At 45.8% G+C, this 24495-nt stretch overlaps 1 protein-coding gene across 1 annotated transcript; it reads left to right on the top strand.

Moving 5' to 3' along the window:
* The first annotated feature begins 65 nt into the window (after nt 1–65).
* On the top strand, nt 66–22276 carry LOC111144855 (ornithine aminotransferase). Its single transcript, XM_022499397.1, has 11 exons — nt 66–159; nt 5868–5954; nt 7302–7529; nt 10068–10292; nt 10399–10494; nt 14517–14644; nt 16009–16131; nt 16983–17111; nt 18027–18140; nt 19640–19784; nt 21290–22276. Exons 3-11 carry the CDS (start codon nt 7331–7333, stop codon nt 21448–21450), a joined length of 1320 nt encoding a protein of 439 aa, XP_022355105.1. The 5' UTR covers nt 66–159; nt 5868–5954; nt 7302–7330; the 3' UTR covers nt 21451–22276.
* The last annotated feature ends 2219 nt before the right edge of the window (nt 22277–24495 follow it).

Here is a 24495-nt window from a genome sequence, read left to right as displayed (position 1 = left end):
ACGGCGATTGGTGTCCAGGCCTCCGCCGCCAGCCAATGGATGGCGAGGGCGCCCCGGGGGCGGGGCGGAAGCCGAGTCTTAGGCTCTGTGACGCGCCGCCGTCGCGCTGCTGTGCTGTGCACGACGCGTGTCCCGGGCGGGTTTCGGAGGCCCAGGCAGGTATCCGCGCTAGCGGAGGGGCCGCGGCTGGAGCCGGGACCGGGGTGTCCTGGCCGGGGGCCGGCGGGGCGGCCGACGCGGGCGGCTGCAGTCCCGGGTCGGGGGTCCGGGGGTGGGGGAACGGGCTGAGGGTGCGCGCTGGGCCTCGACCGGGGGGCAGGCTCCGCCTCTGCGACCGTTTTACGTGGCGGGCGGCGGGCACCGCGGGGCCAGAGGCAGCGGGCGGGCGCGCAGCCTCGGCGGGCGGGGACGCGGCGCATCCCGGCCGGGAGTGGCGGGCGGGCGAAGGAGGCAGGAGGCTGAGAGACGCTGAGGATGTGGCACCTCCGCCTGCCAGGGCAGGCGGAGCCGGGCCGGCCCTCGGCCCTCCCGGCCCGCAGCCCCCCAGCGCCTTGGCTGCGCGCCTTCGGGTTTGGGAGAAGGTGTTGGGCGCCGGCGTGTGGGGAGGAGGCTCCGCCGGCTGCATTCTGGATGTGGGGGAACTGCTCAGTTAACGGGTGGCTTTCGTAATGGGGCGGAGGGCCCCGGTGGAGAGAGACCCTTGAAAAGGGTTCGAATCCTTCCGGGTAGCGTCTGGGCCCTGCTCCCAACCTGCTTATCTCTCCCCCGCCCCCAACATCTTTTTTCCCTCCAGTCTGTCCAAATAAAAAATTACAAAAGTAGAGCCTTATCTATAGTAACGTGCAGACTAATTGGATGGTGTCAAGGGATTGGGGCCAACAGGGTTTTCAGCATGAAGACTTCATCCTTAGGGGTCTTTGCGAGCATCAGTAAGTTCTGGTTGAAATCAGTGGGGCACTCGTTCTCAGGAACCTGTGGTCTCCACCTTTTGTAACTCTTACTTCTTGGTTTCTGTTTTACCTCTTAGGTAAATAAAGGGAGGTGATAAATTCAGGGAGGAAAGCAGGCGTGAGTTTGAAATGAATTGGGTTTAATAAATTACTAATCTGTAATTTTCGCAATTCTAAAACTCTTCTTTGGGTTTGTAAGTTTCTGTAGGTAAACTGGTTCTCTCAGTTGGAACCTGGAAGTGTTATTTATGTAAACCAATTTCTTTATCTTACCTATTTGAAATAAACAATAGACTTCTTTCATTAGAATATCTTGGTTTCATCTTCAGGGAATCTAGTTCCGGATTATGAAAAAGATGCAAGTATGAAAATAGAGTTCCTCTTTTTTAAAGATTTTATTTATTTGAGAGAGAGAGAGAGAGAGAGAGAGAGGAGAGATCGTGAGAGACTACCAGGGGCCGGCGTGGGGGGGGGGTTGTGGTGGTGGAAGGGAGAAGCAGGCTCCCTGCTGAGCAAGGAGTCAGGGGCCAGGCCTCCTGGGATCATGGGCCTGAGTCCAATGCAGATCCTTAACGACTGAGCCACCCAGTCGCCCCTTGTTTTTGTTGTTGTTTTTTTTTTTTTTTAAATGAAGCATTTTAAAAATGTAAATTCCAGTAATTAAAATAGTGTTATATTAATTCCAGGTGTACAATGTGCTGATTCAACAGTTGCATATATTAGCACTCAAGAGAAAAATATTTTTTTTTTAAAGATTTTATTTATTTGAGGAGGTTGTGGGGGGAGAGGGTCACAGTGAGAAGCAGACTCCCTGCTGAGCAGAGAGCCTGATGCTGGGTTCCATCCAGGAACCTTGGGATCATGACCTGAGCTGAAGGCAGATGGCCAAACGAGTGAGCCTACCAAATGCCCGATAAATGTACTTAAAAAAAAAAAAAAGGATTTTATTTATGACAGAGGGAGAGAGAGGGAACATGCGCATGAGCACTGGGGGGGGGGGTGGGGGGGGGGGGGAGGGGGAGGGGAGGTGAGACTCTGCGGAGCGGGGAGCCCAAGGTCGGATGAGGTGAGGTTCTATCCTAGGACCCTGAGATCATGACCCCACTGAAGGCAGCTACTTAACCAACTGGGCCACCAGGTACCCCTGAATCTCATATATTTTAAAATAGAGAAATTGGGGCATCTGCATGGTTCAATCAGTTAGGCAGGTCTTGACCTGTAGGTGGTTGAGTTCAAGCCCCTGTTGAGCTCTGCGCTGGGTCTGGAGCCCACTTCAAAAAAAAAAAAAAAAGTAAAATAGGAATGGACCAAATTTTGGAGGTGTGTGGAGGGTGTTTTCTGGCAGAGCCAGTCCTTTTTCAATAGTAATGGTTAAGATGTTTGTGCCAATGACGCACTTGAGTTGAATTTTAGCCAGATTAAGTACAAAAAAAACCCAAACCAACAAATTTTTTCTTGGCAGAACTTAAAAAAACAACTGTATTTGTGAATGGTTACCTCAAGAAAAGTAAATATTTGACCAATATAGGAAAGCCAAATTACAAGTGGAATATTTTAAGTGGCTTTTAAAAAACTCTTTTTAAAAGGGCGCCTGGGTGGCTCAGTTGGTTAAGCAACTGCCTTCGGCTCAGGTCATGATCTGGAGTCCCAGGATCAAGTCTCACATCAGGCCCTCTGCTCATCAGGGAGCCGGCTTCTCCCTCTGCCCCTCGCCCCTTTCATGCTCTCTCTCTCAAATAAATAAAATCTAAAAAAAAAAAAAAAAGATTTTATTTACTTGACAGAGAGAGAGAGAGATCACAAGGAGGCAGAGAAGTAGGAAGAGGGAGAGGGAAGCAGGCTCCCTGAGGAGCAGAGAGCCCGATGTGGGGCTTGATCCCAGGACTCTGGGATCATGACCTGAGCCAAAGCCAGAGGCTTAACTCACTGAGCCACCCAGGTGCCCCTTTAAGTGGCTTGATGAGTTTTGCTGAACAACTTCTGGTTTTTCTTTTAGAGTTATTTAAAAAAACTAGTATTTCGTAGTACATACTAAATTAGATGAATTTTCAAAATGCAGCCTTTTATGGAAATTCTGTTTTAGGTAAGTTTTCATGGAGACAGGATGGACTAGATAGATGGGAGTAATATAGCTTGAAGAAGGACTTTGGGAATTATGTAGGTTACTGAAAACAATGTCAGAATTTTCCGTCAGTAGCAGTTTGCCACCCTCCCCTGCACGGACAGGCTCCCCCCCCCCCGCCCCGCCAAGTATGGGCCTTGGTTAACCGCATGACCTGGACTGGTCAGGCTTACACATACTATTTTGACTCTTGAAGGCCATTAAATTTAATGAAGTGAACTTTTTAAAACCAGTTAGTTAATGTACAGTGTACTTAAAAAAAATTTTTTTTTAAAGATTTTATTTATTTGAGAGAGAGAGAGAGAGAGAGAGAGCGCAAGCAGGAGGAGCCTCAGAGGGAGAGGGAGAAGCAGGCTCCCTGCTGAGCAGGGAGCCCAAAGTGGGGCTTGATCCCAGGACCCTGAGATCATGACCTGAGCCAGAGGCAGATGCCCAACCAACTGAACTACCCAGGTGCCCCAGAAGGTTCTTTAATAGAAATATCTGTACAGATTCTGGTTACATCATCACATACCTACTGCAGGACTTTTCCCAGTTGAATATCCAGAGTTCATCTTTAAAAGCCTTAAGAATGGGGCACTTGGGTGGCTCAGTGGGTTAAAGCCCCTGCCTTCGGCTCAGGTCATGATCCCAGGGTCCTGGGATCGAGCCCTGCATCGGGCTCTCTGCACAGCAGGGAGCCTGCTTCCCTCTCTCTCTCTGCCTGCTTCTCTGCCTACTTGTAATCTCTCTCTCTGTCAAATAAATAAATAAAATCTTAAAAAAAAAAATCCTTAAGAATGAGTATTGGTAATGTTTGAATGTTATTGTTTTATCAGTAAGTTATTTTTTCAATAAGACTGAACTTCACAGATAAATGGATATTTTATCTCATTTCTATTGCAAATTAGCTGAACAAATAACTTCTTGTATAAGATGAAAACTATTGGGGCGCCTGGGTGGCTCTGATTTTGGCTCAGGTCATGATCCCAGTGTCCTGGGATTGAGCCCCGCATCGGGCTCTCTGCTCAGCAGGGAGCCTGCTTCCTCCTCTCTCTGCCTGCCTCTCTGCCTACTTGTGATCTCTGTCAAATAAATAAAATCTTAAAAAAAAAAAAAGATGAAGACTGGCGAATTTAGATAATTTCAAAAATTCCTTTCACTTGCAATACTGTATCGACCTGTTAATCAACTTAAAACATGCTAGTTAGGGGTGCCTGGGTGGCTCAGTGGGTTGGTCTCTGTCTTCGTCTCATGTCATGATCTCAGGGTCCTGGGATCGAGCCCCACATCGGGTTCTCTGCTCAACAGGAAGCCTGTTTCCCCCCTGCCTACTTGTGATTTCTCTCTCTGTCAAATAAATACATAAGATCTTAAACAAAAAACAAAAAACAAAAAGACCATGCTAGTTAGGGGGTACCTGGCTGGCTCAGTTGGTAGAGCATGTGATGCTTGATTTTTGGGGTTTGAGTTTAAGCCCCACATTTGGAGTTGAGCTTAAAAAAATGCTAAATAAGAGGGTATTTAGTTGTTTTTTTTTTTTTTTTTTTTAGTTTTTTTTTTTAATACGTCAGTTCATTTCATAGTGCGTCTCTGCATGCTTCTAGTCACAGAGCTGCAGGCCTTAATAGCAAAGTCATTACGGAGAGTAGTTTTTATTTTAGAATTGGACCCCGTCTCATACAAATAAACTTCTAGACCTACTTGCTGTAATCCAAGTTGCACTTCCTAGGGGAAATGACCTCTGCCTTTCTTTTAACCACAGACTGTTTTCTCAGAGCTTCTCAAACACTTCTTTTCCCCTTAGTTTTGTTTTGTATGTTGCCTAAGCTTTTTCTCTATCGAGTGTGACAACTTAGCAGACATTCAGCTTCACTTGTAACGACTTTTTCTGATTATAAATGTGGGAAGCACAGAATAGTAGAAAGATAATAACAGTGAGCATTTTTGTGCCTTTTCAGGTAGTTTTTTCATTATGTGACTTCTTTATTTATAATCTTGAACATATCGTATATGTTTTTTTTCACTTAACCACATCCTAAAACACCTCTCCGTGTTGTTGTACTACTATGATTTTAAATGACAACACGCTATTATGTGTGCGATTATGTCGATCCATTCTCCCGTTGATGAACATCTTTTACGCATGAATGTTTCTCTGCATTCCTGAGTATTTATGATAGGATTTTAGGAGTGAGGTTACTGGTCTAAGAGTACAAACCCTTCAGAGGCTGTGATAATGGCTATAGTTATTTTCTTTTTTTAAATATTTTTATTTATTTGAGAGAGAGAGAGCACAAGCAGGGGGCACGGCAGAGGAGGAAGAATCAGGCTCCCTGCTGAGCAGGGAGCCCCATTTGGGACTCAGTGTGGGACTCCATCTCAGGACCCTCGGATCGTGACCTGAGCTGAAGGCAGACACTTAACTGACTGAGCCACTCAGGCACCCCTATAGTTCTTTTCAAAAGGGGTTTTAGTTCAGAGTACCACAATGGAATGCTATGTTTTATTGCTAATTTGATCAAGGCAGAAATTGTGTTAATTTTTTAGTTGGTCAAATAGAACATTAATTCTTACTATGTTCAGAGCATAAAAGGCCAAGAAATAAAGTTAAAATCCATGTTTTAGACTTCACAGTAGTATTTTAGGGAAGTTCTGTATCATTTTGTATAGCTAGACCTTGCATTTTACTAGCCACTGCCCCGTGTCTGCTAGTTCCTATATAAGCTTCCTCTCCCAGATAAAACCTGGTGAGAGCTAGGGACTTTCTCCTTAGGAGAAAAAACTTATGCGAATGATTCTGCATTTTATTTCAGGAGTTATTGGACCCTCTGAACACCATCCCTGGAACTCAGATTAAAAATCTGTATTCTCATCTGAACCGTGGGAAGAAGGGATAGTCGGTGAGTCTGGGCAAACGGAGTGCTGGATTCTGTTTAGTAACTGTGAATTCCTGAACATACTGGGTTTACCACATCGTGCCAAGCTGAAAGGGAAGTAAGCCAAGCTCCAAGTATTAAGTTTTTGCTCATTCAGCAGCTCACATTGAGTGCTAGGAGGTTGTGTGATTTGGCTTGTCATTCATAGGACTCTGTCTAAACATGACTTAAGTAGTCTTTTTAAAAAATAGGTATAGACAAAAAATAAGAAAAAATATAGACATAGTTAAGTGTGCTTAGTGTGTGGCAACTTTAAAAAAATTATTTATTAATTTGAGAGAGAGAGAGAGAGAGCGCGCATGTGTGTCCCTACCTCCCTTTGAGTGAGGGGGTAGGAGCAGAGGGGGAGGGAGAGGAACAAGCCAACTTGTGCTGAGCAAGGAGCCCCGCCCCTAAGATCATGACCTGTTTGGAAACCAAGAGCCCAAAGCTTAACCAACTGAGCCACCCAGGGGCCCCTGGCAACTTTTAAGATTTTATTTTTTTATTAGGCGGAGAGAGAGAAAGAGTGCACTAGCAGCGGGGAGGGGGATCAGAGGGAGGAGGAGAGGCAGGCTCCCCACTGAGCAGGGAGCCCAGTGTGGGGCTCATTCAACCTCCTTCCCTGATTTGATCTGCATGCTGGGGGGGTCTGCCCATCTGAACAGATCCTGCCCCATAGTAGTCCCTTTATAACAGCTGCTCAGTCCACAAGATCAGGTACCACCTCTCTAGCTCCTCTGCTGTGCAACCTTGCCTGAGTCCCCAGAGAGAGTTCCTTGCCCTTGATGTACTCTCAGCACCGATGACTTAAAAAAAAATTATGTGTGCTTAATAAAGAACTCTCGAGGGGCGCCTGGGTGGCTCAGTGGGTTAAAGCCTCTGCCTCTGGCCCAGGTCATGATCTCAGGGTCCTGGGATCGAGCCCCACATCGGGCTGTCTGCTCAGCAGGCAGCTAGCTTCCTCCTCTCTGCCTGCTTGTGATCTCTGTCACAAAAAAGAAAAAAAAACCTCTCGAGTGGTGCAGAAGAATGCGACAGTCAAAGCCTCTGACCTCCCATCCATAGTTTTTCTTGGTTTTCTTACCTATTATCCTGGCCTCCTTACTTCTAGTACTTTGTGCACATCTGCTGTAGTCCTTGTCAGCTTTGAGTCTAAACACGTCCACGCTTATTTCCCTTAAGCTTCCCATCACAAGGACTGGGTCTTTGTTCTCCCTCATTTTCTTGATTCTTTGGCGGACTTCGGTAAATGCTCAATACGTGATGGGCTGACATACACTGACTCTGGGAAGACTCTTACTTTTACTGCCTTCTCTCCTTTTTGAACAGGTGGGTGCTTTTCCTACTTGAAGGGCACGATGTTTTCCAGACTAGCTCATCTGCAGACCATCGCTGTGCTTCGTCGTGGGGTTCATTCCTCAGTGGCTTCTGCTACATCTGTTGCGACTAAAAAGACAATCCAAGGTCCTCCATCTTCTGATTACATCTTTGAGCGAGAGTCTAAGTATGGGGCACACAACTACCACCCTTTACCTGTAGCCCTGGAGAGAGGAAAAGGTACATTTTGAATTAATCCAATGCCCCTTCTCCCTTTTGCTTGAAACCTTTTATAAAAATTGCTTTTAAATTTTTTCAGTGTACATTTGCCAGATGCATTTCTACGTGGCACATACGGTTAATTCAACATTTAATGAGTGTCTAGTACTTGCTGTCCTAGGTACTTGTGGGGAATACAAAGGTGAACTCATTCAGTCTTTGTCATGATGGACATTGCCAGGAGGGAATGTAAGATCCTTAAGAAAAGTTGGCTGGTGAGGTAGTGACTGCCAGCCTTCTTCACTGCAAAGATACTGTTTTGCCCTTTTGAATATCTTGTGGGGACATGATTTGAGATTCTGCAAACTTTTACTCACACTTTTAGAATCCATTAATTATTCTCTGCCTGAAAATGATTACTGATATTTGCCAAGTGGTGATTTAATGCACGTTTTGAAATAACAGCCTTAACCTAATAAAACTAAAGTTTATTACTTAGCTTTGGGCCAGAAGATGATGTATGTGAGTATTAAACATCTTTATCATTTGCCGTATTTATTTAGGACTAGCACTGTGATCTAGATTTTGAACAACTGAAAATCTAGACTTCTATAATACAAATTTGGGAACTGTTTGTAAAAATATTGTACCGGGACACCTGAGTGGCACAGTGGGTTAAGCCTCTGCCTTCGGCTCAGGTCACGATCCTAGGGCCCTGGGATCAAGCCCCGCATCAGGCTCTCTGCTCAGCAGGGAGCCTGCTTCCCCCTCTCTCTCTGCCTGCCTCTCTGCCTACTCTCGATCTCTCTGTGTCAAATAAATAAATAAAATCTTAAAAAAAATATTAATTGTACTAGCAGAGTGGCTGGGGTCAAGTCCTGGTTCTGTATGTGCCAGCTTGGGCTGATTCTAAATCCAATCATCTCTTTCCATATCTTTGTACTGTAGGATGGTCACACTTTTAGGTTTTTTTTTTTTTTTTTCAATAGGTTTTCTTTGATGTGATAAGGCTCAGTAGCACCTAAGACAGTATGTTAAATACATGGTAAAAGTTAGCTGGTAAGCTGCCCAATATATTTTAATATCTATAGTCAACTTAAAAATTTTTTTTAAAGCATACATAACTTAAAATTTACCATTTTAATCATTCAATTCAGCACCATTAAGTATATATACAGTACCGTAGAGCTATCCCCTCTAGCTAGTCCTGGGACTTTATTACCCGCAAAGGACCCCTTACACCCATTAAGCAGTCACTCTGCAGTGTCCCGTCTCCCTAGAACCTGGCGGCTGCTGACCTGCATTCTGTCTTTGTGGATTTGTCTGTCCTGGATGGTGGAACGGCTGCAGCGTGTGGGCTTTTGTGTCTGGCTTCTCTGACTTAGTGTAACGTTTTCAAGGCCGGCTGTGTTGGGGCGTGTGGTCGTAGTCCGTTGCTGCTTATGGTTGAATAATCCTTCCTCGCGAGGATAGACGGCGTGTTGTTGATCCATTCGTCAGTTGATGGACATTTGGGTTGTTCCCAACTCCTGACTGTTGTGAGTAGTGCTGCTCTGAGCGTTTGTGTACGGAGTTTTGTGTGAACACCTGTCCTCCACTCTTGGGGTATGTACCTGGCTGTGGACGGTAACTTTCGCTGTGACTTGCTGGGAGGTGCCGGTGGCTTGCGACAGCTGCTGCGCCTTTTCCAGTATGCATGAGTTGCGGTTTCTCCTTGTCCTGCCGGCACTTGTTCTCTTTCTTTCTTTCTTTCAACCATCCTTATGAATGTGGAAGCTATCCCTGAGGTTTGGATGTGCATTTCTGTAGTGATCGAGATACTGAAGCATCTTTTCATGTGCTTTTGGGCCATTTGTATATCTTTGGAGAAATGTCCAATCATGTTCTTCGCCCATTTTTGAATTGTGGGGTTTTTTTGTTTTTTTTTTAAGATTTTATTTGTTAGAGCAAGAGAGAGAGAGGGGACAGGAATGGGGGAGCAAGGGGGGCCAGAACGAGAGGGAGAAGCAGACTCCCCACTGAGCAGAGAGCCCCATGCTAGGCTCGATCCTGCGACTCCAGGATCATGACCTGAGCCGAAGGCAGCCACTTAACTGAACCCATGAACTGGGTTGTTAGTTGTTGAGTTGTAAGTGTTCTGGATACTAGACCCTTAGCAGATGGGTGTGTGATTTGGAAGTACATTTTCTCTTTCTCCTTCTGTTGATAGTTACAGTCAACTAATCACGATTTTTCTGTTATGTATAACTTCTGGTTTTAAATTCCAAACCCCAATTTTCTAGGAGTGAGGGTGTCACTCCAGAGTTTATAAAACTTTCCATGTTATGGTGTTCTTGTTAAATATGTAATTTCAAGCTGGGCAGATAAAATATAATTCCTTATAAATCAGATTATTTTTAACCAGCCTGACTATGCTTGAGCTAAAACATGATCAGCCACAATTCTGTACTATAAAGCAAAGGTTCATGTGTGGGTATTCAGAAGGCTTGCCAGCGGTCTTAATCTTTGAACTTTACATAACTCAGTGATTTTCTAAAGTGACTTTCTTTATATATTTAGGTATTTACGTGTGGGATGTAGAAGGCAGAAAATACTTTGACTTCCTGAGTGCTTACAGTGCCGTCAACCAAGGGCACTGCCACCCGAAGATCGTGAGTGCTTTGAAGAGTCAAGCAGACAAACTGACCTTAACATCCAGGGCTTTCTATAATAACGTGCTTGGTGAATACGAAGAGTATATTACTAAACTTTTCAACTACCACAAAGTTCTTCCTATGAATACAGGTAAAATATTTCTTTTTTACATTAAATGGCCAAGAAAACAATTGGATTACTTTTTGATCATTTAAAATACATTTTTTTTAAACCGAAAAATTTTCTTTCTTGGTAGGAGTGGAGGCTGGAGAGACGGCTTGCAAACTTGCTCGTAGGTGGGGATATACCGTTAAGGGTATTCCAAAGTACAAAGCAAAGATTATTTTTGCAGGTATGTGAAATTCAGCGTTAACCTTTGTGATGTCAGCATATGATGTCATTACTGTTTCATTATCCCTGGAGTATTTCCAGTGTTTGCTTCATCTGTGATACATTATTTGCTAAATGTTTCATAAAAATTGAGAGATATTCCGGGGCTCTTTCTGCAGATTTCTACATAAATGGGATTTTTCCCTAAGTGACCCCCTATTCCTCGCTCCCTAAAGTGAGTGACTATATGATTTATTTATCATCTGTTTATCAGAAATTTTTCATAGCAGGTTTCTCGTTAATTAGATGGTAATTAATTAGATGGTAGAGCATTTTTGACAGGTTGTTGATTTTATGTTGTGTTAGAGTAGGGCCATGTCCTAGGTGTGGTATGGAATTTGAATCTTAGTATTTGATGTATTATTGTATCATGTCCTCAAAAGCTGTTGGAAGAGGAGGGCTGCAGTTGCCCTGGATAGATGGCTGGGAATGGTTGAGAGGAAGGACATGGATACTGATTCAGGAGACGAAGAGTTACTTCAGATGATGGAATCATTTGCTTAAGATTTTCTCTCCCTCTGCCCTTCCCCCTGCCTTGCTAGTATTTCCTCTTCCTCTTCCTTTTCCCCACCCGAACCCCTTATTGGCATTTTATTTGTTTATTTAAATTTTACTTTTAGTTTTTGATGTACCAAAATGTGTGTATAATTAATGTGGACAACTTGCTGAGCTCAGAGATAGGTGTTCACCCACGAAACCACTGTCCCACTGTCTATGCCGCTACCCTTTACATCACCTCCAGAAGTTTCCTTTTGCCCTCTTACTTGTTATAACTAGTACTTTTTACTCATTTTTTTAATTGAAGTATAATCACCATACAGTGTCCTGTTAGTTGCGGGTGTACAATGTAGTGATGGAGCAGTTCTGTGCGTTCCTCAGTGCACCTCGTGCTAAGTGTGCACTTGATGCCCTCGATTTCACCCCACCTCCTCTCTGGTAACCACCGGTCTCTCCTGTGTGATATAATCTGACTCTTGGAATCTTTATAATGGTGTTCAATTGAAAGGTTCTGACTTTTTTGTAAAGTTCTGATTTCCATTAAAAAAAAAAAATAAAGTGCGGGGGGCACCTGGCTGGCTCAGTTGGTTAAGCCTCTGCCTTCGGCTTGGATCATGGTCCTAGGGTCCTGGGATCGAAGCCCTCAGCGAGGAGTCTGCTTCTCCCTCTGCCTCTGCCCCTCCCCCTTCTCATACACACTCTCCCTCTCAAATAAATAAAACTTTTATTTTTATTGTTTTATTTACTTATTTTTAAAATTTATTTGACAGACAGAGATCACAAGTAGGCAGAGAGGCAGGCAGAGAGAGAGAGAGGGGGATGCAGGCTCCCTGAGCAGAGAGCCTGATGCAGGGCTTGATTCCAGGACCCTGAGATCATGACCTGAGCTGAAGGCAGACGCTTAAGGACTGAGCCACCCAGGCGCCCCAGCATAACTGTTTCTTGCAAACAACAGTGGCATTTCTGGTGATTGTCATTCTTACAGACTGTATTTGTCTCTTAAATATTAGCAAAAGGTACAAAGGTGTTTTCTCCTGAGTACTGAAGCAGTTGGTGAGTCAGTGGGGTAGAGACAGTAAGGCTGTTCCCAACTGAAATTCCTTTACACCTGCAGAGTAAGCCACAGAGGAGACTGCTGGGGCTGCGTGGAGGAGAGCACCTGGTCTGATTGGTGCATTTGCTTTTCTTTTTTCTCTTTTTCTTCTCTTCTCTTCTCTTCTCTTCTCTTCTCTTTCTTTCTTTGGAGGGAGTGTACTTGAGAGGCAGTGGGAAGGGCAGAGGGAGAGAGAAAGTCTTAAGTAGGCTTCATGCCCAGTTAGGAGCCCATCGTGGGGCTCATTCCTACAGCCCCAAGATCATAACCTGAGCCAAAATCACAAAATCACTTAACTGAGCCACCCAGGCGCCCCTGGTGCCTTTTCTCTCAAACAAGCCTGGTCATATCAGTGTGCTGTGACTGGTGGACGAGGAGAGTGGGGATCAGTCATAGGAGAGAGATCCTTTGCAAGAGTGATGTTTAGGGATGTTTTATACCAAAATACAGCAATTCAGTACTGGGTTAATGGAGTTGGTGCTGGTAGAGGTGGTAGAAAGCTATTAAAAAAAAAAAAAAAAGTGGGGGGGCTCCTGGGTGGCTCAGTGGGTTAAAGCCTCTGCCTTCAGCTCAGGTCATGATCCCAGGGTCCTGGGATCGAGTCCCGCATCAGGGTCTCTGCTCAGCAGGAGGCCTGCTTCCCTCTCTCTCTGCCTGCCTCTCTGCCTACTTGTGATCTGTCTGTCACATAAATAAATAAATAAAAATCTTAAAAAAAAATAAAAAAAAAAGTGGGGGAGCCCCCAAGCCTCTCTGTTGTTATTCTACATTGTTTCTTCCCTTGCTTGAATGTAACCCATTTGAAATTACCTTATGCATTTGCTTTACTCTGATTCAGGTTATGGTGTTTCTTCTCTCTGGCATTTAAGCAAGCTCCATGATGACCCCTCTTATCCCCAACACCGAGAACAATGCCTGACCTACGTAGTAGGGCCTTAAACTTATTAATGAAATAAATTAATGGGTAAAAAGATGTTCCTGAACAAAGAACAAGATCAGTCATTTAGCGCATTATCATACCAAGGAAGGCAAAATTGAGTGTTTAGATTGCCTGAGGGTGTTTCAGAAGATGAAATTTTAAGTTCATTCTTTAGTATTGGGTGTTTGAAAGGAAAATACTAATTCTCCACAAAGGATATTCTTTTTTTCTTATTACTATTATAAATGCACCGTGTCTAGAAACACATGTGCTGAATGCCTCAGTTGTTAGGGTTTGAGATTACTGAAAGAAAAGACAAGTGTTGGGGCGCCTGAGTAGCTCAGTCGTTAGGCATTCACCTTCGGCTCAGGTCATGATCCCAGCCTCCTAGGATCGAGCCTTGCATCGGGCTCCCTGCTCGTTGGGAAGCCAGCTTCTCCCTCTCCCACTCCCCTTGCTTGTGTTCCCTCTCTGCTATCTCTCTCTGTCAAATAAATAAATGAAATCTTAAAAAAAAAAAAAAAAAGACAAGTGTTTATCCTCTGGGGCTATGTATTACAGTCGGAGGTTCAGTAGAGGAGTGCCTAAAGTAGCAATGGCAAGGCCAGGCCTTGGTGGTTGTGTGAGCCATGATTTTTTTTTTTTTTTTTTTTAAAGATTTTATTTATTTATTTGACAGAGAGAGATCACAAGCAGGCAGAGAGGCAGGCAGAGAGAGAGGAGGAAGCAGGCTCCCTGCTGAGCAGAAAGCCCGATGCGGGGCTCGATCCCAGGACCCTGAGATCATGACCCAAGCCGAAGGCAGCGGCTTAACCCACTGAGCCACCCAGGCGCCCCAGCCATGATGTTTAATATCAGGGTTTTTTTCCCTTTTTCTTCTTTCCCTAATATCTGGTTTTATTTTAACAAGTGAAAGCTCACTGGAAGCTCTATAAGGCAGACCCGCATTTTTATTTTATTTTTTATTTTTTTATTTTATTATTATTTTTAAAGGTTTTATTTATTTATTTGACAGACAGAGATCACAAGCAGGCAGAGAGAGAGGAAGGGAAGCAGGCTCCCCACTGAGCAGAGAGCCCGACGCGGGGCTCGATCCCAGGATCCTGAGATCATGACCTGAGCTGAAGGCAGAGGCTCTAACCCACTGAGCCACCCAGGCGCCCCTATTTTTTATTTTTTAAAAAGATTTTATTCATTTATTTGACAGGGAGAGATCACAAGTAGGCAGAGGGGGAAGCAGAGAGAGGGGGAAGCAGGCTCCCCGCTGAGCAGAGAGCCTGATGTGGGGCTCAATCCCAGGACCCTGAGATCATGACCTGAGCTGAAGGCAGAGGCTTAACCCACTGAGCCACCCAGGTGCCCTGCAAACTCGCATTTTTAAAAAAATCAAACTTACTAAGGTAGTTTTTGGGGACAGTGCTTATTAAATCTGGGGGTTTGTTTGAAATAATCTCTGTTTATTTTTCCTTTTCAGCTGGAAACTTCTGGGGGAGAACTTTGTCTGCTATTTCCAGTTCCACAGACCCAAGCAGTTATGATGGTTTTGGGCCATTTATGCCAGGTTTTGAAATCATTCCATACAATGATCTGCCTGCTCTTGAGGTATCACACTTAGCGTCACAGTGCTTTAGCTCAGAGTAAATGTAAATGAAATTTATTGAATGTATGGATTGAAAATAGATGTGGGACTGTAATGAATGTCTGTCTAATGTAAGTTGGGCCAAGATTTCAGACTGGTCTCTGGAATGGCCAGTTAGTTTCCAGCACGGGGAGGTCAGGTACTATGGTCTAATCCTGAGAACAAGCTACTTTCCCTCCATGTCCTGCATAAGTGATTTGGATAGTGTATGTTTAATTACTTTATTAGATAAAATTACTCAGTTTTCAGCTAGCCTTTTAAAATTATGAGTGGAGGACTTCTAAAATAAAAAGAGTCACTGAAAATGTCTTTAAAAAGCTATGTTTTTGGGGTGCTTGGATGGCTCAGTTGGTTAGGCATCTGCCTTTGGCTCAGGTCATGATCCTGGGGTCCTGGGATAGAACATCTGGCTCTCTGGGGAGCCTGCTTCTCCCTCTCCCTCTGCCTGCCGCTCTGCCTACTTGTGAGCGCACACACTCTCTCTCTCTCTCTCTCTCTCTCTCTCTCTCTGTCAAATAAATAAAATCTTAAAAAAAGATAAAGAAAGAGGCGTCTGGGTGGCTCAGTCGGTTAAGTGTCTGCCTTCGGTTCAGGTCATGTTCCCAGGGTCCTGGGATCAAACCCCGCATCGGGCTCCCTGCTTGGTGGAGAGACTGCTTCTCCTTCTCCCTCTGCCTGCCTCTCTGCCTACTTGTGCTCTCTCCCTATGTCTCTGTCAAATAAATAAATAAAATCTTAAAAAAAGAAAAAAAGAAAAAGAAAATATAGGATAGAGTAGATTAAAGCTCAAGTATTTGGAGCTTTTGGTACTGAGTGTAAGAAATGTTATATTTTGTGTGTGTGTGTGTGTGTGTGTGTGTGTGTGTGTGTGTGTGTGTTTAAGATTTATTCATCTAAAAAAAATCCTGTCCCGGTGCTTTAATAAAACCACCGTTTTGCACCACAAAAAAAAAAAAAAAAAAAAAAAAAAGATTTATTCATCTATTCTAAGAGAGAGAGAAGACAGAGCATGCATGTTGGTAGGGAAAGGGGAGAGGGAAAGAGAGTCCTAAGCAGACTCTGCCTGGAGTGCAGAGCCTGATTGTGGTCTCAGTCCCAAGACCCCAGCTATGACCTGAGCCAAAATTAAGAGTCGGATGCCCAACCGCCCGTGCCACCCAGATATGTTATACTTTGACATCAGATATAAGTTAGTATGGAAACTTAATTTGCATACTTAACGTAAAAATATATGCAGTGTGTGATTTCAGATTTAACCCATTTTTAGCCTATTTAACCAAATAGGTTTAAAAGAAAGTTACTAAAACGTATTCGTATTTTTTTGTAGCGTGCTCTTCAGGATCCAAACGTTGCGGCGTTCATGGTGGAACCAATTCAGGGTGAGGCAGGCATTGTCGTTCCGGATCCCGGCTACCTGATGGGCGTGCGAGAGCTCTGCACCCAGCACCAGGTCACCCACCTTCACCTGCCTACCTTGCTTAGGGCTGGGCTGCTAGGGTGGAAGCAGCGATGACATCACATTTCCACTAGGGGGAGACTTCATTCTGAGAGCTTCAGAACTTTCTAGTACAGTCTATCAGTGGCCTGCACAGAGTGCTCTTTGCTAGCTCTGGAAACTGGCCAAGCCCGGGCCCAGGCAGAGCTGCAGACTTCCCGGGCTCAAAGGTTGTTCCTTCCTCCCTTCTCCAGCATCCTGTGGTGGGAGCTTCCTCAGGCCCCTGGTTGTATCCTTCTGCTCCCTTCCTCTTCCCACCAAGCTAGTACATACTTAAGAAGAAGTAACTGTTTAATAAATGTCTGGAATAAGCAAGTGAGTTAATGTCTGTTAATGTCTTCCCAGAGAGTAGTTCTTTTTTTTTTTTTTTAAGATTTTATTTATTTATTTATTTGGCAGACAGAGATCACAAATAGGCAGAGAGGCAGGCAGAGAGAGAGGAGGAAGCCGGCTCCCCACTGAGCAGAGAGCCCGATGCGGGGCTCGATCCTAGGACTCTGGGATCACGACCTGAGCCAAAGGCAGAGGCTTAACCCACTGAGCCCCCCAGGTGCCCCCCAGAGAGTAGTTCTATCCAAACCTTGCCGAATAGGGCAGAATGGGCCTCGGGGAGGGAGTGGACTGATACAGGAGGTAATGGTGGGTCTGCAGATTTTCATAGGATGCTGCTGAAATTATGTTGGTAATTAAAAGATTCTCACAAATCTGAGGGAATGTCAGAATGACAGATTTGTGTGGGGAAGAGTTCACTGTTTGCCCTGTGGAAACAGAATCAGTAATGAATGTATTCTGTTGTTTCCCAACAGGTTCTGTTTATTGCCGATGAGATACAGACGGGATTGGCCAGAACTGGCAGGTGGCTGGCTATGGATTATGAAGGCGTCAGATCTGATGTGGTTCTTCTGGGAAAGGCCCTTTCCGGTGGCCTGTACCCTGTGAGTTGAAGGTTCAGCCTCTCTCTAGTCACTGCTCCTGTGAAGTCTGTCCTTCACAGGGCCCTGGAAAAAAGTGCACTGCAAGACACCTGGAATGTGTAATAGAAACATTTCAGGGTTCCAGGGGGTCGATACGCTTAGTTAACTTGAACGGGAGAACTGGGTGTACCTTGGAATTTGCTGTGGGGTCTGTTTTGGATGGAAACTGTGCTTTTTCCCATTGTTCGGAGACCTAGCATGACCTGTTGTCTTCAGCCATGACTGATTCATGCAGAGGTTGGGAAAAAGTAGTGTTTTGTTGTAGCTTCTTCCTTGGGTTTACTATTCAGACCAGTCGCTGGTACTGGATGGCCTATAAAGGCTCTGAGTGTAGCGCGCGACATGGTTTTCTAGGCAATTCAACCAGGCGTTTCACTTTGCAAGTGAAAGGAATTCTAAATTCTGTCACTGCAGAAAGTGCTTTCCTCTTGGTTCTGAAATGTTCTGGTTTGGAGCCATCGAAGTGTGCCTGACGAGCTCACACCGGGCCCGGGGTCCCTGGTTAACTTCAGTGAAAGATGTGTAGCCCTTGTTTGTGGAAGCTTCATGTCACATTTTTTTTTTTAAGGATTTTATTCATTTATTTGACAGAGGGACACAGCAAGAGAGGGAACACAAACAGGGCGAGTGGGAGAGGGGGAAGCAGGCTTCCTGCCAAGTGGGGAGCCCGATGTGGGGAGCCCGATGTGGGGCTCGATCCCAGGGTTCTGGGATCATGACCCGAGCCGAAGGTAGATGCTTAATGACTGAGTCACCCAGGCGCCCTTCATGGCACATTTAATACCACCTTCATAAGTACTTGTGTTCCCGGCGTGCTGAGTGGGAACGGTTAGTCTGGGAAGTGACTCGGTCGGTCCTGAATTTTCTGTCTTGCAGGTGTCAGCGGTGTTGTGCGACGACGAAGTGATGCTCACCATTAAGCCGGGGGAGCACGGCTCCACGTACGGAGGAAACCCGCTGGGCTGCCGAGTGGCCATCGCAGCCCTGGAGGTAATGGCCACTTCAGACCGTTTGTCTGGTGTCCGTTTGTCTGGGTAGTGTCGACGTGATTTTTAAGTTTGAGCCCGTGGACGTAATGAGAAATGTAACAAGATTGCCAGGGGTCACAGAACACCAGTCCAGAGGAGGGACTTCAGGGCTGCGGCATTCTCAAAAAGTGATTCAACCTTGGTCTAGCAGATGGGAATCTCGGGGGTCTTCCGAGTTGCAGTCACTTGGGGCTTTCGTCCTGGAGGCCTTGGGTGGCTCTCGGAGCTTTCGTTCTGTGACCAGACCTGGCCCATGGGGCTAATTTTTTTTTTTAAAGATTTTTAAATTTTATTTTGAGAGAAAGCGAGAGAGAACGCACAGAGGCAGCGAGAGAAGGAGACTCCTGCTCAGCAGGGAGGCCAACACGGGGCTGCATCCCAGGGCCCTGGGATCATGACCTGAGCTGAAGGCAGCCGCTTAACTGACTGAGCCACCCAGGCGCCCCCTCCTTTTTTTTTTTTAAAGTGTAGATTTGAACACTTTTAGATTTATTTCTTAGGAACCTACCATAAGGCACAAAATTATGTGATGTCCAAGGAAGGGCTTTTTAGAGGGAAAAAAGTAAAGGAAACTATTGTAGTTTAGAAATTAAAGTATATTCAGGGGCGCCTGGGTGGCTCAGTGGGTTAAAGCCTCTGCCTTCGGCTCAGGTCATGATCCCGGGGTCCTGGGATCGAGCCCCGCATCAGGCTCTCTGCTCGGCATGGAGCCTGCTTCCCTTCCTCTCTCTCTGCCTGCCTCTCTGCCTACTGTGATCTCTGTCTGTCAAATAAATAAATAAAATCTTAAAAAAAAAATTAAAGTATATTCAGTCCATTAATTTATTCAACTAATAAGATACCACTTGCATTAAACAAATTTTAACTCTTATTTTGCTGTGAAATCAGATTGATGATGGATTTGTGACTAAAGCAAGGCTCTGTTTGAGCTATGTATGTTTAATTAGAAACTAAACTGGTTGGGCCACCTGGGTGGCTCAGTTAAGCATGTGATTCTTGGTCTCAGCTCAGGTCTTGATCTCCAGGTTGTGAGTTCAAGCCCCATGCTGGGCTCCACACCGGGTGCGGAGCGTACTTAAAACAAGAAAAATGAAACTGGTATATAGGCTTTGGAAAGCAGGAATAAAAGTTCAGGGGCACCTGGGTGGCTCAGTCATTAAGCATCTGCCTTTGGCTCTGGTCATGATCCCTGGGTCCTGGGATTGAGACCCGCATCGGGCTCTTCTGCTCTGTGGGAACCCTGCTTCTCCCTCTCCCACTCTGCCTGCTTGTGTTCCCTCTTTTTCTCTCGCGTGCTCTCTCTCTCTCTGTCAAATAGGTGAATAAAATCTTAAAAAAAGGTCAGTGACTCTGGTCTTTATCTGGTTGTGTTGTTCTTTTGCTTATCGTCCACATTCCCTTCCAAAGTATAACCTGAAACAGGACAGTCTTAGCATTTGTGTAATTTTTCTTTCAACACAGGTTTTAGAAGAAGAAAACCTTTGCGAAAATGCAGAAAAAATGGGTAATATCCTGAGGAATGAGCTCATGAAGCTGCCGTCTGACATTGTCACCGCCGTCAGGGGGAAAGGATTACTAAATGCTATCGTTATTCGAGAAACCAAAGGTACGGACGCAAACTTTTTACTCCAGCTGTTATTTTTATATTTTATCTGGATATTGGGTTCCCCTGTCTGAAATTGTTGACCAGGTCTGTTGGGCAGAGTCTTGTCTGACTTCTGTTAATGGTCTTTGGAAATGGAGCCCTTTCCTCCAGGCAGGATGTACGTACTCCGTGATGTCACTCGTTACTCTGCCTTGAGTTAGTGACACAGCCCTCGGAGGCGGCCCGTTACCTGCTGGTACAGCCCACTCACGGCAGTTTCTTGGGAAGCTTCCTCTTCGCTGTCTTCCCCGTCTCCCTCCTGGACTTTGCACTTCAGTAAAGGTGGCAGGAGCAGCAGTCACAGTGACAAGTGCGGGTGACGGTGGTGATCAGAGACCCCCCCACCGTGCTTCCGGAGTGTGGGCTGTCTCAGTGCTTCATCGGGACTAGCCCTCAGGGGCTCCCTGCCAGATTTTCCTGTGGTAACCCTTTCTTTTAAAGCAGCGATTCTGACCTTGGCAACACTTGAGAATCACCTGAGGAATTTTCATTTTTATTTTATTTTATCAAAGATTTATTTTAGAGGGTGCCTGCGTGGCTCAGTGAGTTAAAGCCTCTGCCTTCAGCTCAGGTCATGATCCCCGGGTCCTGGGATCGAGCCCCGCATCGGGCTCTCTGCTCAGCGGGGGGCGTGCTTTCCCGCACTTACCTCTGCCTGCCTCTCCGCCTACTTATGATCTCTGAGTGTTAAATAATAAATAAAATCTTTAAAAAAAAAAAAGATTTATTTTAGAGAGAGCACGTGCAGCAAGTGGAGGGGGTGAGGGAGGGAGAGGCTCTCAAGCAGACTCTGCAGGGCTCAACCCACGACCCTGATACCATGACCTGAGCCAAAAACTTAACCCATTGAGCCACCCCGGTGCCCCCTGAGGAACTTTTATTTTTTGTTTATTTTTAAATTTTTTTATTTCCCCCCCGAGGAACTTTTAAAAACTTCATCCAAACCTAGCCTTCCCGCTAGAGAGTCTGATTTAATGGGTCTGGGGGCGGCGCAGGCATCGGCTGTACCCTTTCGGTGACTCGGGCGCACAGCCAGGGTTGGGAATCCTCCTCTGAAGTGAGCAGAGTCTCTGTCCACAAGCTCAGGAAGCAAATCCGTTTGAGGAGTGTGTAGCGTTCGCGGGGTTTGAGTAGTGCTCATTCCCTGCCAGCTAACTTCTCTGTGTCCTGCCCAACGTCTTTCTGTGCTGGTTCCTCATAGTTAATATGACAGCCTGGTCTTTCTCATTTTTGGAAAAATGAACAGATCTGTGTGTCTGATCGTACCATCCAAACCTAGTTATGCACTTGCCGAAAAATGACCTCATTTTTAAGAAAAAAGACAGCGAGCGTGCAACTCCAGGCGTCTGTCTTTAGTAGGCCCTGGCAGTTTTCCTCCGCCGGGCGGCTCTTGCCCGTCTGGACCGCGAGGGCTGCCCCAAACCCCTGTCTTTGATCAGCGCACGTGTTTGGCCATTTTTCTTTAGATTATGATGCGTGGAAGGTGTGTCTGCGGCTTCGCGATAACGGACTTCTGGCCAAGCCGACCCATGGCGACATCATCCGGTTTGCCCCTCCACTTGTGATCAAGGAGGATGAGATTCAGGAGTCAGTGGAAATCATTAACAAGACCATCTTGTCCTTCTGAGGGGAGCGACTGTTCTCAGTGGTCCCCGTGCCTCATGTGGGCACGCGCCACGCCCCAGCGTCTTCGAGGACTTTTTAAAATATGTCTTTTTTTTCAGTTCATGCATAATAGAATGGCATTTATAAACACACAGTTTGCTGTGTAACATGACTGTAAGAGAATGGAATGGCCTCTCTGATGAAGTTTCTGTGTGCGTGTGTTCTTTCTGGAAGTGAAATGTACCTACTGTATATAGAGAGCCTTTTAATCAAGCCCTTCAGTATAATTTATATGTTGTTATAATTTCCACACTGTTATAGATGTTTCGTATTTGAAAAAGTGATAGGGGGTCGTATGTGGAAGACTTGCTTAACCTTGTAAAGTTAAATTATAATCATTGAATTTTAGGAAGGATTAATGGTTAAGCTTACATAAAACACTAGGATTTAAGGAAACTTCATACTGGCCAACACCAGGGTGTAGCCCATGAATGTCATTTTTAATTAGAAATTAGTGTTTCTCAAATTATGTTTTAAGTGATATAATTTGTAAGAAGAGTTTATTTTTCGTTTTTCTTTAAATTTAAAGTAAAGCCTCTGTTTAAAGTGTCTGTTATGATGGCAGTGTCACTGATTACCTAACATTTTAAGCTCTTTGAGAATGTTCTTTATTGTGTGTGTTTTTCTAAGAGCGTTTCAGTGTCTTTGATGATATTTAGAAAAATAGAAATTATAAAAAGTAAGTCTCTTATTATACTCCCTTCTCCCCTTTGACAAAAATTGCTTTTTTTCCTGTGCTTATACTGGTATTTACCATTTTTATTAAAGTATCCTTATTATGCATGGTATTGTGCAACTTTTTTTTCCTTTTTTTATCTGAACGTAGTATTTTGGAGGCTTTTCTGTGTCAGTAATTTCAAGTTTATCTCAGTTGTAGGGACTATCGTGGGTGTGGTATTTCATGTTGCAGGACACTTGGGTTGTTTCTAGTTTTTCCTTCTTTAAACAAAGCTTGTGTCTGCTTAATGTTTATACAGTCTGTGTTTGTGGAGGTCTCTAGAGGTGGATTGCTGTGTCCAAGGGAATGAACTTTTATTTATTTTTATCTATTTTTTATTTTATTTTTACTTTTAAAGATTTTACTTATTTATTTGACAGAGAGAGAAAGAGCACAAGCAGGGGAGTGGCAGGGAGAAGGAGAAGCAGACTCCCCACCGAGTAGGGAGCTTAACACGGGACTCGATCCCAGGACCCCGGGATCATCCTGAGCTCAAGGCAGACTCTTCACCCACTAAGCCATCCAGGCGCCCCTATTTTTGTTTATTTTTTATTTCTAAGTAATCTCCACAGCCAACAAGGGACTCGAACCTATAACCCTGAGATCGAGAGTCACAGGCTCTGCCAACGGAGCAGCAGGTGTCCTGGGAATCTTTTTTTTCCCCCAAAGACTTTATTTATTTGACAGAGAGTGACACAGCAAGAGGGAACACAAGCAGGGGGAGAGGCAGGCAGAGGGAGAGGCAGATTCCCTGCTGAGCAGGGAGCCGGATGATCCCAGGATCCTGAGATCATGACCTGAGCCGAAGGCAGAGGCTTTAACCCGCTGAGCTACCCAGGCGCCCCTGGGTGGGGGTTGCTGACTGAAGTGTTGGCAGGGGCTCGACAGGTCTGTATGACACATGGTGCACTGGAGCGTGACCTTCCTCCCGAGACCTTCAGGGGCTGCCAGTTCTGCATCCCCGGTTTGCACTTCAGGACGGGGTACCGTCTCTCCGCCTTCCCTACAAACCCCCGGAGGCCCCTGATTGGACCTCCAGGTGGCCTTGAGGCTTCAGGGTAGCATCACTGGGGCTATGGGAGGCTGTGGGGTGGGACCCAAGTGCCAGTAAGTTTCAAGCTCCCCAAGAGGATCCTGTTTGCAGTCGGGGTTTCAGAATCCTGGCTCAGGGCTCTTACTAGAACGCAGATCCAGATTCGGTGTGAGCCACGCTGAGATGCTGCATTTCCAGCGAGTGCCCGGGGGGCCCCAGTTCCCGCAGATGCGGATGCGGATGCTGATGCTGACTTCAGGCCTATGACCATCAGGCCCAGCCAGGTCGATGGGCATTCAGCAATTCTCACCCATCCGAGAAGCCCTGAAGCCTGGGTGAATTTAACAGATCCACAAGATTCTTGGCTAAATCCTTTGTGGGCCTAGTTTGAGAAAGGACCCTGTAGGAAAGCACAGGGTGCTGTGGGGAACAGTTAGAACCCTGCATGTGAGAAGGTAGGATGTTAGGGAGTCCCTAATTCCTTTGGCATCCCTGGAAGAAGGGTAGGAAGCAGAGATGTGGGATGAGGCCAGATAGATTAGAAAAGCATGCCAGGGGCATGTTGCAGACGTGTTCACCCAGTGCATGCTTACTGGTTTGCTAGCCATGCCTGCGGGGACCGTAGTTGGGTCGGGCGGGGGGGAGGGGCGGAGAGTGTGCGGAGACGGAAAGACCCAGGCGCTTGCTTCACTTTACGGTTTGTGGAGTGAGTGGGGAGCTTGGTGATGGGGAGCCCAGGTAGTGGGGAGGCAGGAAGGAGGTAGAGGCTTTGGAATGTGGGGGCTCTAGACTTGTCTTTAGAGCCTCAATTTCCCCCTCAGAGGAAGTGGGATAATTAATACTCACCTTTCTGGAGAGGTCTGAGCGCTAAGCGCAAAGGAATGGGTGAAGTCCCTGCACAGCGTCTGGCAGAGGCCTACTGGAATCTGAGTTGCTAACCTAAAAGGAGCAGATTCGGCCTAGGGACTGTGATCCCACTCAGGGGTCCCCACCACTCTCAACGGGAGGAAGAGGGAACCTCCAAATGAGGGTGCTAGCCAGAGGGGGAGAGCAGGGGCAGAGTTGACGGAGCTGGTGTGCCCTGAAGGGGAGGAGTGGCCTAAAGCAGAAGCCACGGAGAGTGTGGGATGCCCGGGTACAGGCCCTGGGTTGAATCACCCAAAGAAAGATAATGCAGGTGTTCCTTCGCACTTACAATGATCGCACGCCGTGTGTTGATTGGCTGAGCTGCCCTAACGAACTACCGCGGATGTCTT

This window comes from Enhydra lutris, unplaced genomic scaffold (assembly GCF_002288905.1).
Source record: "Enhydra lutris kenyoni isolate GAN:26980312 unplaced genomic scaffold, ASM228890v2 scaffoldscaffold12, whole genome shotgun sequence".
Classification (NCBI taxonomy): Eukaryota; Metazoa; Chordata; class Mammalia; order Carnivora; family Mustelidae; genus Enhydra; species Enhydra lutris.
Note: the sequence above shows the minus strand (reverse complement) of the source record. Positions and strands in the feature narration are given on the sequence as shown.

Bases quoted from the DNA above. Each gene is read 5' to 3' on its own strand.
- LOC111144855 (XM_022499397.1), top strand. From the start codon at position 7,331: ATGTTTTCCAGACTAGCTCATCTGCAGACCATCGCTGTGCTTCGTCGT. The intron at 17,112-18,026 runs GTGAGTTGAAGG...TCTGTCTTGCAG, and splicing joins TTTCCGGTGGCCTGTACCCT to GTGTCAGCGGTGTTGTGCGA. The intron at 18,141-19,639 runs GTAATGGCCACT...CTTTCAACACAG, and splicing joins TGGCCATCGCAGCCCTGGAG to GTTTTAGAAGAAGAAAACCT.